Here is a 13,350-nt window from a genome sequence, read left to right as displayed (position 1 = left end):
TACCATATCCAGTGCGTAACTATCTTAACAATGCGTAACTAACTGTGTCCACAAATCATCAGCGAGTTTGTTGATTCATTTCTTCTATTTTTCATATCGCAGAAAGCGATTCCTCATTTCGTTATTTGAGTTTTGCGCTTACACCACCACCACACCTGAACATAAGCCGTTCGCTGACTTTGTCATTGGACGTGTTTTTTAAACTCACACGAGGTTTTGCAATCTTTTAAACATGTGGCTTTGAGTCGGTGTGGACTTTGGGATCCGTTAGGAATTAGCAGTTCCTAAACCGGTGTATAGAAGCCGGTGTAATCCCATGATTTGGGGTTTGTACAGTTTTATTATTTTATTATTGTATTTATAGTACCGCATTTGTAGATAAACCTTCATTTGAACGATTTGGCTTTCGGGGTTTTGCGTGTAACTTAACGTAGTCCAATGGACTGCTGGAAACAATCTATAGAGTTAAACTGCGAGAGTTCTAACAATGTACGTGGTTTTTAAAGCAAAGGATGGTGATATAGAAATTGTGATAGTGGCAATGGTGATAATGATTGTGATAACGAGGACCTACTTATTAATACAACAGAAAACCATGCATGCATGTTTCGGTCAACACGAAACAAATTACAACGGAAGCCTCAATGTTACGGTAGTTTCAAAAGCGTTCAAATGCAGACAAATATCAAGTAATCACCAACATGGCAATCACCAAGAGCGAACTGGTACTTTAGCTTTTACAACGAAAGCCTCAATGTTCCGGTAGTTTCAAAAGCGTTCAAATGCAAACAAATATCAAATCACCAACATGGTAATCACCAAGAGCGAACTGGTACTTTAGCTGTTCGGTATTAAGCCGTACGAATAGTCCAGTTCCCTAAACGTTGGCGCACTTGAAATAAGATCTTTTACAGGCCATCATAGTAATCAACGATTGTACATGAGAATTGTCGATGCCGAAAACAGAAAGCACGTGGATGCGCACATGCCAGTCTCTGAAATGACCACAGTGGAAATTGCACCATTGTAGTGAGGAATTTAGTCGTGACAGTGTACTTGAGTCAACCTGGATGCATTCCGTGATTAATTACTTGAGTTAAAGTGCTGCTTGAGCATGAGTAAATGCCTCACCTGAGTAAAGCCCAACAACAGACTGCTGATGTTTTTATTACAACAAGGCATGTAGACTAGCTATGTAGACTAGATATGCGAGCGAATAACAGTAAACAAAATGCTCTTGAACATGACACAAGACAAGCATTCGGTTGCAGGTCTACATACCTAGATGTACTTGTCTCGACTGAACGACATACAGGACAAAATGATTTATATGACTTAAGTTGAAAGCAGGGGTCGCTTGTAGCAATGGCGAGGACGCAACTTAAGCAATAAGGGATTAGCACAGAGGAGCAGCTTCTACGTAAAGAAATTCTGAGAACTTTTGAGATCCTCTACACATTGTTTTACAACAAAAGCGCAAAGCGTTTGAATAATCAAACTTAACAATGTATGAAGGTTTTTCCATTTCAGAAAATGAATTTCACTGCGGATGATCTGTCTGAAACAATGATTTCATTGAGCACTTCCGAAGATAGCCGAGATGATAATGTCAGAACAAATTTTCCACTGAGATGTGAACCACTTAATTTGTGTTTGGCACCTTCGCTTGCAGACATATGTGTGAAGACTTCACATGTTAATTATCTGTTTCAGCCATACTCTAGACGATATGCGGCAAAAAGTATAGGCCATACAACTCAATCTACAGTTTATAGAGAGAAATTTGCCATGGAAATGTGAATAATTTGAAAACTTTATTACTCGGAAACCTTTGATGGAAACTTTAAAATCACGACTAATGGTGAACATCAAGGCTTCGCATCCGAATTAACTCTCTGTAGTCTCTTAACAGAACACTACTCACAGGGTTGTTGTAGACTATTCTGTGGCCCATAACCAGCTTCGCTCTTTGTGGGACTCAGTAGGTAGATTCACTTCCAGAGTTTCCGTCAAACTTATGTTCTGCTCGCACCCGAACTTGACACACCAGCGAACCACACTCGGTTTCATACATATTCTGTTTCATCGGGTGACTGGAATGAATCCCGTCCGAATAGTTCGTTTCTGTGGAAACTATCGGTCACTTTCCTGTAGACATCTTCTTAGGCTTCGTTAGATGGCGCCCACTAGCACTGGTGCCATTCCGTTAATCCATTCGAAAATTGGAAGCCGATCAGCAGTTCGTAAGAAGTAAGAAGCACAGTTTTGAAATCGGACATCAAATTATCAATGCACACCAAAATTCACAGAAAACGTAGTCCAGAATAGAATTCACCAGGTATCTGACCTTTACTCTGACAACAAAAATATCGTTACAACACTTCAGTGGGCAACGAAAATGTTACGCGTTTTTTAAAGCTGGAATAGGCGCAAACTACTGATATGCGACATAGAAATATCGCATTTGACGGGGCGTTTTGGAATGCCAGGATATAAACTGTATCACCTTAAAAACTCGAGTCAGTTGTTTGGCCCAAATCAATGATATCGAATTAAGAGAAATCCGAGAATTTGTCAGGGATTTGTTTGCCCTTCCAGATATAGTGACCTAAATTTGGTTTAAAAACCTGCGTGCGTTATCAGTAGTCTGCTGAGAAAGCAGTCACATGGAAATCACAGCATATTTTCAGTCTTCAAAATAATCACTCTCGATTACCGGAATAATTGATCAGCTAATTATTTCGCTATCCTGAAGTTGGAAACAAGTGCAATGATTTGTTATTCTGCTGTATAGTAGATCGTCAAAAAATCGTGGTACAAAGTTTGTGACAACAATGTGTCAACAATGTTTGCTTATAATCCAGCTAGTTTAGTTTTTATGCGTTGTTCTATTGAAGTAAATCTTCATTGTATTAACCTCTTTCGGTAGAAAGACCGATGGCCCCAAAGAACTGCAGATCACACTACGGTGGAAACGTTGGTGCTGCACGACCTGGTATTGAAGAAAATAGGCGGTAACTTGCATGGGTTCACCTTTGATTCTTTTTTGTTCAGTAATCATCCTTTAGGCTGATGTGCGAAATAAATCAGTCTTTAAGGAACACTATTAAAGTTTGGCCGTATTCGAAATTCGTAGCTGTAAGTGATTTGTGGATGATATTGAAAAACAAACCCCGATCAGTGAAGACTTCACATGTTAATTATCTGTTTCAGCCATACTCTAGACGATATGCGGCAAAAAGTATAGGCCATACAACTCAATCTACAGTTTATAGAGAGAAATTTGCCATGGAAATGTGAATAATTTGAAAACTTTATTACTCGGAAACCTTTGATGGAAACTTTAAAATCACGACTAATGGTGAACATCAAGGCTTCGCATCCGAATTAACTCTCTGTAGTCTCTTAACAGAACACTACTCACAGGGTTGTTGTAGACTATTCTGTGGCCCATAACCAGCTTCGCTCTTTGTGGGACTCAGTAGGTAGATTCACTTCCAGAGTTTCCGTCAAACTTATGTTCTGCTCGCACCCGAACTTGACACACCAGCGAACCGCACTCGGTTTCATACATATTCGGTTTCATCGAGTGACTGGAATGAATCCCGTCCGAATAGTTCGTTTCTGTGTTTTTATTTTCGCACACAATAGACTGAGATTCAGTGGCTAGGGCAAAATTACTATCAATGATGTACAGCCAAACAAATGCTCCACAGCCGTGCTGCTCAAACTATCGTGTCACTTTCCTGTAGACATCTTCTTAGGCTTCGTTAGATGGCGCCCACTAGCACTGGTGCCATTCCGTTAATCCATTCGAACATTGGAAGCCGATCAGCAGTTCGTAAGAAGTAAGAAGCACAGTTTTGAAATCGGACATCAAATTATCAATGCACACCAAAATTCACAGAAAACGTAGTCCAGAATAGAATTCACCAGGTATCTGACCTTTACTCTGACAACAAAAATATCGTTACAACACTTCAGTGGGCAACGAAAATGTTACGCGTTTTTTAAAGCTGGAATAGGCGCAAACTACTGATATGCGACATAGAAATATCGCATTTGACGGGGCGTTTTGGAATGCCAGGATATAAACTGTATCACCTTAAAAACTCGAGTCAGTTGTTTGGCCCAAATCAATGATATCGAATTAAGAGAAATCCGAGAATTTGTCAGGGATTTGTTTGCCCTTCCAGATATAGTGACCTAAATTTGGTTTAAAAACCTGCGTGCGTTATCAATAGTCTTCTGAGAAAGCATCCCAAGGAAATCACAACATATTTCCAGTCTTCAAAATAATCACTTTCGATTACCGGAATAATTGATCAGCTAATTATTTCGCTATCCTGAAGTTGGAAACAAGTGCAGTGATTTGTTATTCTGCTGTAGATCGTACCGAGATCGTACCAAGTTTGTGACGACAATGTGTCAACAATGTTTGCTTATAATCCAGCTAGTTTAGTTTTTATGCGTTGTTCTATTGAAGTAAATCTTCATTGTATTAACCTCTTTCGGTAGAAAGACCGATGGCCCCAAAGAACTGCAGATCACACTACGGTGGAAACGTTGGTGCTGCACGACCTGGTATTGAAGAAAATAGGCGGTAACTTGCATGGGTTCACCTTTGATTCTTTTTTGTTCAGTAATCATCCTTTAGGCTGATGTGCGAAATAAATCAGTCTCTAAGGAACACTATTAAGGTTTGGCCGTATTCGAAATTCGTAGCTGTAAGTGGATGATATGTAAAACGAACCCCGATCGTTTGGGGGAATCGCACATCATGCCTTGAAAACACGAACATTGAAAGCCTGCGTGAAATTAATGTTTGAACATCCCCTATGTTACTCAGACTCCTATAGCTTAATAGGTTGATACCGCAGCTACTGTATAAATGGGGAATTCGGTAGCTTCTTATTGCCATAAGGGTGGAGCAGTTGCAGCGTGGACTGTACAGTGATTGTAGCGTATTAGCTTCCTACCTTGAATTCGTTACTTTCCACAATAGTAACTTTGATCCTTGACCATTCACCAAGACGCGGTTTCCCTGTGTCGATCAGGCCTTGTGAAGTTCTACGTCCAGTCTCCTGGGTTTCCGGCAAGGCCAGTTGTTTGCCGGCATCAGGGCTGGCCACTTTTTCCGGTGTGCTTGGTATTGTCGGTCTTCGGTTTGTGAAACGAGACAGTAGACTTTGCTGAGCTGTAAGATAACGTGGAACAGTGGTGTTGACGCCCTGCACATACATGATTATGAACTGATTCACATAGGTCACCGGGCCACCAAAATGATTGATAAGGGATGACCGAAGCTGTGTGTGCAAATCACCAAAAACGTGGGTCTGGAAGTTCGGATAAAACACACTTATGAAGAGCGAACAGATGCAAATCATCGGATGCAGTGTGTAAGCTATTAGTACCATCACAGATCACGCCGTCAGGATTTTATTAGATTATTTCTGTTCAGTTAATCTGGATGGAATGTTCGATGTCTACTCAGTGTGAAGCCTGCGCCTGAGGAAACTAGATGAAATAGAGTGGCGTAGGTTTACGCATTTATTTTACCACACCCCATTATCTATGTACTACAAACTGCAGCTGTGAATGAACTAAAATGATAAATTAGCATGTAACTGGCGGATCCTGCGATTTACAGCGATAGTGTTAAGTAATAAGGAAGGTGTTGGTGCCACCATAATAGACTGCATAGTAAACCCTGCATGCAGTAAGATCTCGTTTTTAATTTATTCATTAGTATAAGTTGTAGTACACGCCGCATAATACAGAAAAATAAACCCAAAATATCGTTAAAATGGGCTATTCTGTTTCGTTTTCAGCTCTCTTACTAGAAAAGGCCGTTGACATTGACGGAAATATTGGTAGCTCAGGCTGTACAGATATTTGACGTTGCAACTAACGAGATTTTCTTTGGTCTCCAAAGTTACGTCGCCAGCCGAGGTAACATCAGGAGTGTGTAGTAGATTAACAACATTGAGTTCTTCCATCTTTCTCCATTTTCGATCCATAATTTTCCTACTACTGTCTGCATTCCGCCCCGCAGTGACTGTCACACGGCATGCAATCAATGGGAAGCACATGGAAGTTAGGATCATCAACTTCCCAAGCTCGTAATAAAGTACGCCGTGTATTATAAATACCAATCCCTTCGCCACATGCTTTGGAGCTTGAAGGAAGTTATATCTGAGCAGTTTAACACATTTTCTTCATTGGTAAACGGTGAACAAGCCAACGACCAAATACCAATCCCTTCGCCACATGCTTTGGAGCCTGAAGGAAGTTATATCTGAGCAGTTTAACACATTTTCCTCATTGGTAAACGGTGATGCTTGTATGACTTTTGAACAGCGCCACATCGGTAACACAGTTACCTGACTGTTATTGATCCACCATTGATAGAGTGAATCATGAATGTGAGAACACATTTCCGCAAAGAAGTGAAAACGATCAGATTCGCTTGGTCTGAATAATTTGCACAATCATTACACGTGAGAATAAGAAGGGCCACGCATGGGCCCTGAACTCCATTGCTGTAGTACCTTAAAAGCAAGGTTAATTACAGAGCCTGAAGGAAGTTATATCTGAGCAGTTTAACACATTTTCTTCATTGGTAAACGGTGACGCTTGTATGACATTTGAACAGCGTCAAATCTGTAACAGTTACCTAACTGTTATTGATTCACCATTGATAGAGTGAATCATCAATGTGGGATCACATTTCCGCGAAGAATTGAAAACGATCAAATTCGCTTGGTCTGGATAATTTACAAAATCATTACACTGTTGTAGTACCTTAAAAGCAAGGTTAATTACACAAGGGCACCATTTGTTCTTGCTTAGAGTTAAAAAAATGGAAAAAAGCATCGTGAAACGTAAAAACGATCTAGTGTTTTATGAACGGCGAGTCAATCAGTTATTTGAAGCTAGCAAATCGTTGTTCAAAAACTTTGTTCGGTACCTCTGGCTAAATATGGATCTCAAGACGATACTGCATACGCACGTTTTAAAGATTTAGTTTGAGGCAACTGCGTGTTTCTAGCCTAGAAACCCCAAATGAGTATCACCTTTAGGTTAGGCCTTTCGCGGTGAATGTGTTATCTAGACGAGGAAATATTCTCGGTCCACTGATATGACAGCCTGTGTCTAAGAGATATTGAGTTGCTCAATAATCCACACAGAATCAGTGCGCCAGTGATCCAAAGTGACTTTCCTGTTAAAGAGAATGTTGGTAGCTCAGATGACTTAGTTAGCCTTCTGTTTGTTGAACTAGGCAGTTTGATTGCAAGCGTTTTACCACCAATCGAGGTGGCATCATCAGTGTGTTGTTTGGGAGTGTAGCGTTGCGGTATACTCTTACCCCGATCGGTGACCAAACGTTTGCAGTCAAATTGAGCAGCTCAGCAAACCAGCTGAGGGCCATCACAGTAAACTCGCTCTGTTGCCCGAATCTTAGGGCGAAAGCACTTACGGAAGCTAACAACTTTTCCAATAGGAAAATGTCACATCTCTTTCTGTATTGCTTCGCTCCGCACAGGACGACCATTTTTACGGTGCATATGATATTAGCAGGAATAATCGCCATAACAATGTTTTAAACAGTGCTCTGTTTCACGAAAACTGATCATGCAGGAAGAACGAACAATGCATACATAGAGTGCGCCGGATAAAAATGCTGGGAAGTCATGGAGAAGATGGACGACCGGGTAATGGTCTAGTTAGAATTAACATTGTATTACAAAGACTTGTCTATTGGAATTCCTCACACAACTTTTCAGTGCTACATTTGAGTTACGAGTTCTCATCAACGTGAACAGTTTTTTTAGACTTTCACCTTTCATCTAGGGACAAAACATCTGTTCTCAGCTCGTGTTATATGCACAAGAGACTGAGAATACTTAACTAGGGAATGTAGATAAGTATAGCACTGGTGTTTTATTCGAATTTATTTGTCTTAGTACAGTCACTCCGATAGAGTCGAGAATGGTTTTAGGCGGCCTAGCTGATTCGTATTCAGATCAATCACATGGAAGACCTGTTGATTTATCTGAGCGACCGGAGTATGGTAAACTACCTATGTTTAAAGTATGCTGTACCTGTGGCCATAATGACAAAGAAACATTTGTGAGAATGATTTTATAGGGGTCCTAACGTGTTCGATAATCTCGAAAAGTGAGATGTAAAGGGGTAGGCGACATTTTCGGTGCGTTTGTGCTTCATCTGCTACGCCACCCATGTGATATCCACACGAGAAACCGTTGGCTTATCTGTTTTTTCTTATTCGGATGTATATTCCCATCTGCATATGAACTGACCTTCCTTTTCATTGGTTGGTAGCTGTGGGGAGCTAGGCGGGAAATAATGACGTTAACGTTTGGTACACCAAAGCTGATGTAAATGCATAAGCTGCCAAGAAAGCACAACTGTGCCAGGAGTACGACAGATATGCAAGATGTGCGCTTGAAGATGTGCGTATAGTAATGTAGGAACGCCAGACCCTTGACGGCATCCATGCAAACACTGTGATTCACTGGGGACCGAAAACCCCACAAAGATAATGTGTCGATGGCTTGCTCCACTTCGCATGCACATGAAAATTTACGCTCACACATTTTTGAAGAATTGCCCGTAATGCAAAAACAACGGGAAAATAGACACTGCAATTTGTTCGGTGCGCATCACACGAGACAAGTTGGAAGTCCATCATAGAAAACAGTTCATGGGGGTGCTGAGGCCATCAAACTATGGGTGGGTGAAGTTCAATCTAAGCTACACAAACGCTTACCTTCGCTTTCAGTCATGGATATATCTAGCGTGGTTCATATGTGGAATGTGCACGTACAGAGTGGTGAGTTGGTTTGGGAGAATTTTACCTTGAAATTACAAACAACTAAGCTTGGTGAGTAGCAAGCATTAGTGGAAACAGTTGCCGTCCGAAAAAAGCGCGGGAAAAGAGAAACACCCGGTGAATAAGCGGGTAAGATAAGCGCAGCCATTGTTATATGGAACCAAAGAGTTGAGCGTATTTTCAAACTCAAACAGCTCCACAGTGAAAGGTGAAATCACAAGAATGATGTAAAACACAATGCATTTTTGAGCAAACCACACCCGTGTGGAAAAGACAATCGAGGGTTAATAATAAACAAGCCAAAATAGAAATTTACACGGCTAAAGTGCAGCTCCGTTAGGTTCACACTTCAACAAGTCGTCCAATTCTTTCTGTTTTTTTGCCCAACACGAACTAATTCGATTAAACGGTTAACTTGTACCATCTGTGATCATCACAACTGGAGCAATTAATCGGAACCACGCTGTTGAATGTGGTGCAACTATCAAACTGATCATAACCGTATTGTTCCACTTCATGATATGGCAATTATCACGATCCACAAGTGCGTTATCGAGTGGGTTGTTTCCACGGTTCGTGCATTTGTGTGGTGTTGTATGTGTGTGAAAGTGGAAACCGACCGATGTGTGCCGGAAGGCCCCTGTCATGTGAACCTCCCGATTGACCATGGACGACGATGTAGGAAAGTTTGCAATGAAAAATTGTCACCGTTCAGGTAGTGGCCAACAGGGGCATAAAACATGCGTGTCGGATATTCAGGACGGTCATAGAGATGCTCCTAGTTCTATGTTCGCATCGATCGGGGAAGCCGGTATGCGCACGCTTTGGTGGCATTTTTACTAAACTGTCAAACGAAGGAGCCTACTGTACTTGGATGTTTAATGTGACAAACGAAATACTAACCGCAATTCGATACTGGCTGAACAAGGTGCATTTGTGCCACAAGAGTGTGTGCGAATCCCCGATCGATAGGATGTAGGCCGCTGCGATTCCATCAGCTTAAGCTGAAAATCAACTGACTAGTTTTGCCCATGCAGGTTTTGAAATATTACACGGTCACTCCACCAATAGTTTGCGCCTGTGAGTGCAATAGGCTGATAGTAGGGAGCTTTAGTTTGAAGCGTTCTCAAAAAGAACACGTCTGATGAGTATCGACCCCAAACAGAAATCTGGTCAAAATCGCGCAAAACCTAGACGACGTAAAAACCGACTGCTATGTCGTTCCGCCCTGAATTTTCATTGATCATGCGTTCTATTCATCACCTTTGAACCAGACAAGTAAGGATAACAAAAATCTGTGACAGTAGATCCATGGTTTTATCTGTAGACCTTTGCTTAGATTAGTTCCTGTAGATAATCGTCTCAGCTTTTATTCATCCATCCATCCATTCATTCATCCATTCACTAGTGTAGGCATGTATCAGTAGACTACGTCCACCATATTGTGATTGTAAAGGGATATTTTTCTTGATCCCGTGATAACCAGTCAACTGACTGAGAACGCAGTTCACATCCAACTTATTGCCAATTCTACCTGCAGTTCGATCGAACAATCAATAAGACCGTACACAAAGCCCCGTTTCTGTTGAACAGATGTAAATTTCACCCGCTGTCCTTAATTACTGTGCGCCTTTCATGCGCTCTTCATAGCAGTGACGGTCTGGAGTAGATCAAACATAGATCCAACCTTCGGAACGCTACTGTTCTGAAACCTGACTACATTGGATGACTGGCTTCTTACAGAAAGCCAAGAGGCACATAGAGCAACTGCCTCACTAGTGGAAACCTGATAGTTGTCTAGGCCCCTTGCAAATTTTATCTCTGAGACACTTTTCACAAACGTCGAAAAGGGGAGTATGGCAGAAAGACGACTGGGATTGACTTGCATTAACGGAACCATTTGCCATAAAACTGTGGAGCCAGAAACAGTAATCCTGTTGGGTTCATTTGCAATGCCATATTCAATAAAGCTGAACTAATTGACCGGTTCACTAATGAATAATGTTCTCGTTTGACAACGCTGTGCGACTGGAGCTCTTTCACAAGGCTTTTGACCACACCATAAATTTGGATCTCACCATCGCCAGAGTCATGAAGTATAATAGTTAAAAGATTCCGCGTTGAATGTTTTCATCCGTGGTTACCTCTGCCTTTCATTCACCTGCATGCTTACATTAAAAGCCCGAAGAATTCACCAGTCGAACGTGATAAACGTTTAAAGTGGATTACCACTTTAGGCAAAAATAATGCCGTATTTTACCTTTACTACAGAAATATACCAACTGCTGTGAATCAGCATAATATTAGTTGATCCCGGCAAGTCGTCCCAGCATTGGAAAGGTGTACCGGTTTCCTCTGTTGCTTTCCTGAGTTCCATTCTATCCTAGGTTTGGACTAAAGCCGAGTTGGTAATCAGAAACTATCGATAGTCACAAGACAACATAGCAACCTGGGTGCACATCACCGCATCTACAACGCCAAGTTTTGCCGTATCACCGGCTGTTATACCCACGTGTGCCTGCAAAGTTACGCGTCACTTATATCTAGTCCGTTTCGCCTCAATTTTCTTCCAGTTTGTCGGTAGTGTCATGGGAGAAATAATGATGCTGTTGAATTTAAGACACCAGGAAAATATGCACGCTAAGTGTGATGAGTGGATACGAGCCCAAATAGAGATAGGCTGAGTCTGTTAGGCTTATACGTGGTTGCAATGCGGTTTGGACTTTAGTCCACATGATAGAATGGGAGCACCATGGGTTCGTCATATCAGTAGAACCAGTTCGTTTGAAAATCTGGAACAACGTGACTACGTATCATTTGGGTTTCACTCGTCAAATCGCCAAATATAAAGTGAAACGCTTTTTCCCATAATTAATTTGAGAGTGGTAGGCAAACTTGGTTAGCGGATTAGAATATTTGAAAGTTTAGGATAATTGAAAAACGGATGAGCTGTGTAGAGCCACGAGGGTTATTTCTTCTCTGTTAGAGTGAAGGCTTCAGCGAAATAATTGGTTACTATTTTTATTTTGAATACCAAACAATAAAATGCTCAACACGGACAAGATAAACGTCAACACTCCGTTATTTTTTTTCACGAGTATTCACAGCTTTACTATTTTCGTTGATTTATTAATATTGGTTTTTGAAAGTAGGTCCCAAATTAATAAAGTGTAAATAATAGTATTTTCATTCTTGTTAACATTCTTTTGAGTAAACTAAATGGAGCTCTCAAACGAGAGAAAATTAAAGCAGTTGCGCGAGGTTGTTACTGAGAAACTGACCTTCCAATCTTGATGCAGCTCTGTGAAATTTTCCCCAGCATCGTTTTTTGGCTTTTTCTAAGCCAACCACGCAAAAAACGGCAAACAGGTTCAGTGGACCCTTTGTGATTGTACTAGCAGAAATGGTTCATACCTGTCTCTGATATCGAATAAATTCATCTGAACGCAGAGCACAAAATCATGTAAAATTTTAAACCCGGGACTTCGACAAAGACCAGTAGAAAACAGCCCTGAAAAAAACATCCTATTAATTGTTGATTAGAATACCGCTAATCCGGTCGCTGAACATGACGGTTAGCAGATTTCGTCGCAACTCAAGTAGAAATCACCGATGTGCGGCAATGCCTAATTCCTTCACAAATAGACACCCATCGTGCTTGAGTTGTTCAGCTTATAACTCGCCAATTTTTAGGACTTGCCAACATGTGTGCCCACGAGGTAACCAGTGAGATCCATTGCATATTAATGTGGTTGCCTTGAACTTTCGTTTTGAAACAAAACCAGTAAAGCCCTAAGTTTTTGTCCTCGAAATTTATAGGATTGTATTGGCCCCTTACTGATTTAAAGGTAAAGCCCTAGTTTTTGTCCTCGAAATATATAGGATTGTATTGGCCCCTTACTGATTTAAAGTCTTATGGAATGCTGCGTTGCTAGCAAACACGCAGGGATGGAGAATATCTCTATCGGCTGATCACAGGTGTTTTAACTTCGACCACAGTCCGCCTCAATTTATCCTCGATCCTAAGCACTTCTCTCAGGAAATGCAAAACAAAATAGTCTTCCGAGGGTGGTCATCACAATGCGTGCGGGAATTTCCTAAAGAACTGAGCATTCATCTTGGTCCGCTCTGCTTATCTTGTATCCCGAATGGATTAGTCTACCAATATCACGTTGAATTATATAAGGTTTGGTTTCTTTGCACTCAACATATGACTAATTCAGTCCAGCTCCTCGAGCGCACGTCCTAACCCCATCACATTCTTTCTTCTTTCGATTATAAAGGTTTATGCACACAGATTGCCATTGAACTAGGGCTGTGAAACACCGGTGTTCTTGTGTGGCCTTCTTTCAATGGCTGGAATAGTGATGAAGATTAATGTTGCACAAGTTGATCAGTAGCATATGCAAATTCGTGAACTCAAACTCTTCTATATAGATCTCAAGTCCTACTACCTTTCAGAAATAAAACCCACTGTGAATATTTCCAATCCG

The 13,350-nt window shown here is 41.1% G+C and overlaps 2 protein-coding genes across 2 annotated transcripts in view; one reads left to right on the top strand and one right to left on the bottom strand.

The window, feature by feature from the left end:
- Window positions 1-13,350, top strand: part of T265_00722 (hypothetical protein) — a gene marked incomplete at both ends in the record, with an annotated part of 96,201 nt that overhangs the window by 14,779 nt on the left and 68,072 nt on the right. The gene's annotated exons all lie outside the window — the stretch shown is intronic.
- Window positions 1-13,350, bottom strand: part of T265_00721 (hypothetical protein) — a gene marked incomplete at both ends in the record, with an annotated part of 111,869 nt that overhangs the window by 33,601 nt on the left and 64,918 nt on the right. Inside the window, one exon of the mRNA XM_009164570.1 lies at window positions 4,980-5,197. Coding sequence (XP_009162834.1) covers window positions 4,980-5,197 — 218 coding nt within the window. The remainder of the gene's footprint in view (window positions 1-4,979; window positions 5,198-13,350) is intronic.

This window comes from Opisthorchis viverrini (genome assembly GCF_000715545.1).
Source record: "Opisthorchis viverrini unplaced genomic scaffold opera_v5_7, whole genome shotgun sequence".
NCBI lineage: Eukaryota > Metazoa > Platyhelminthes > Trematoda > Opisthorchiida > Opisthorchiidae > Opisthorchis > Opisthorchis viverrini.
Note: the sequence above shows the minus strand (reverse complement) of the source record. Positions and strands in the feature narration are given on the sequence as shown.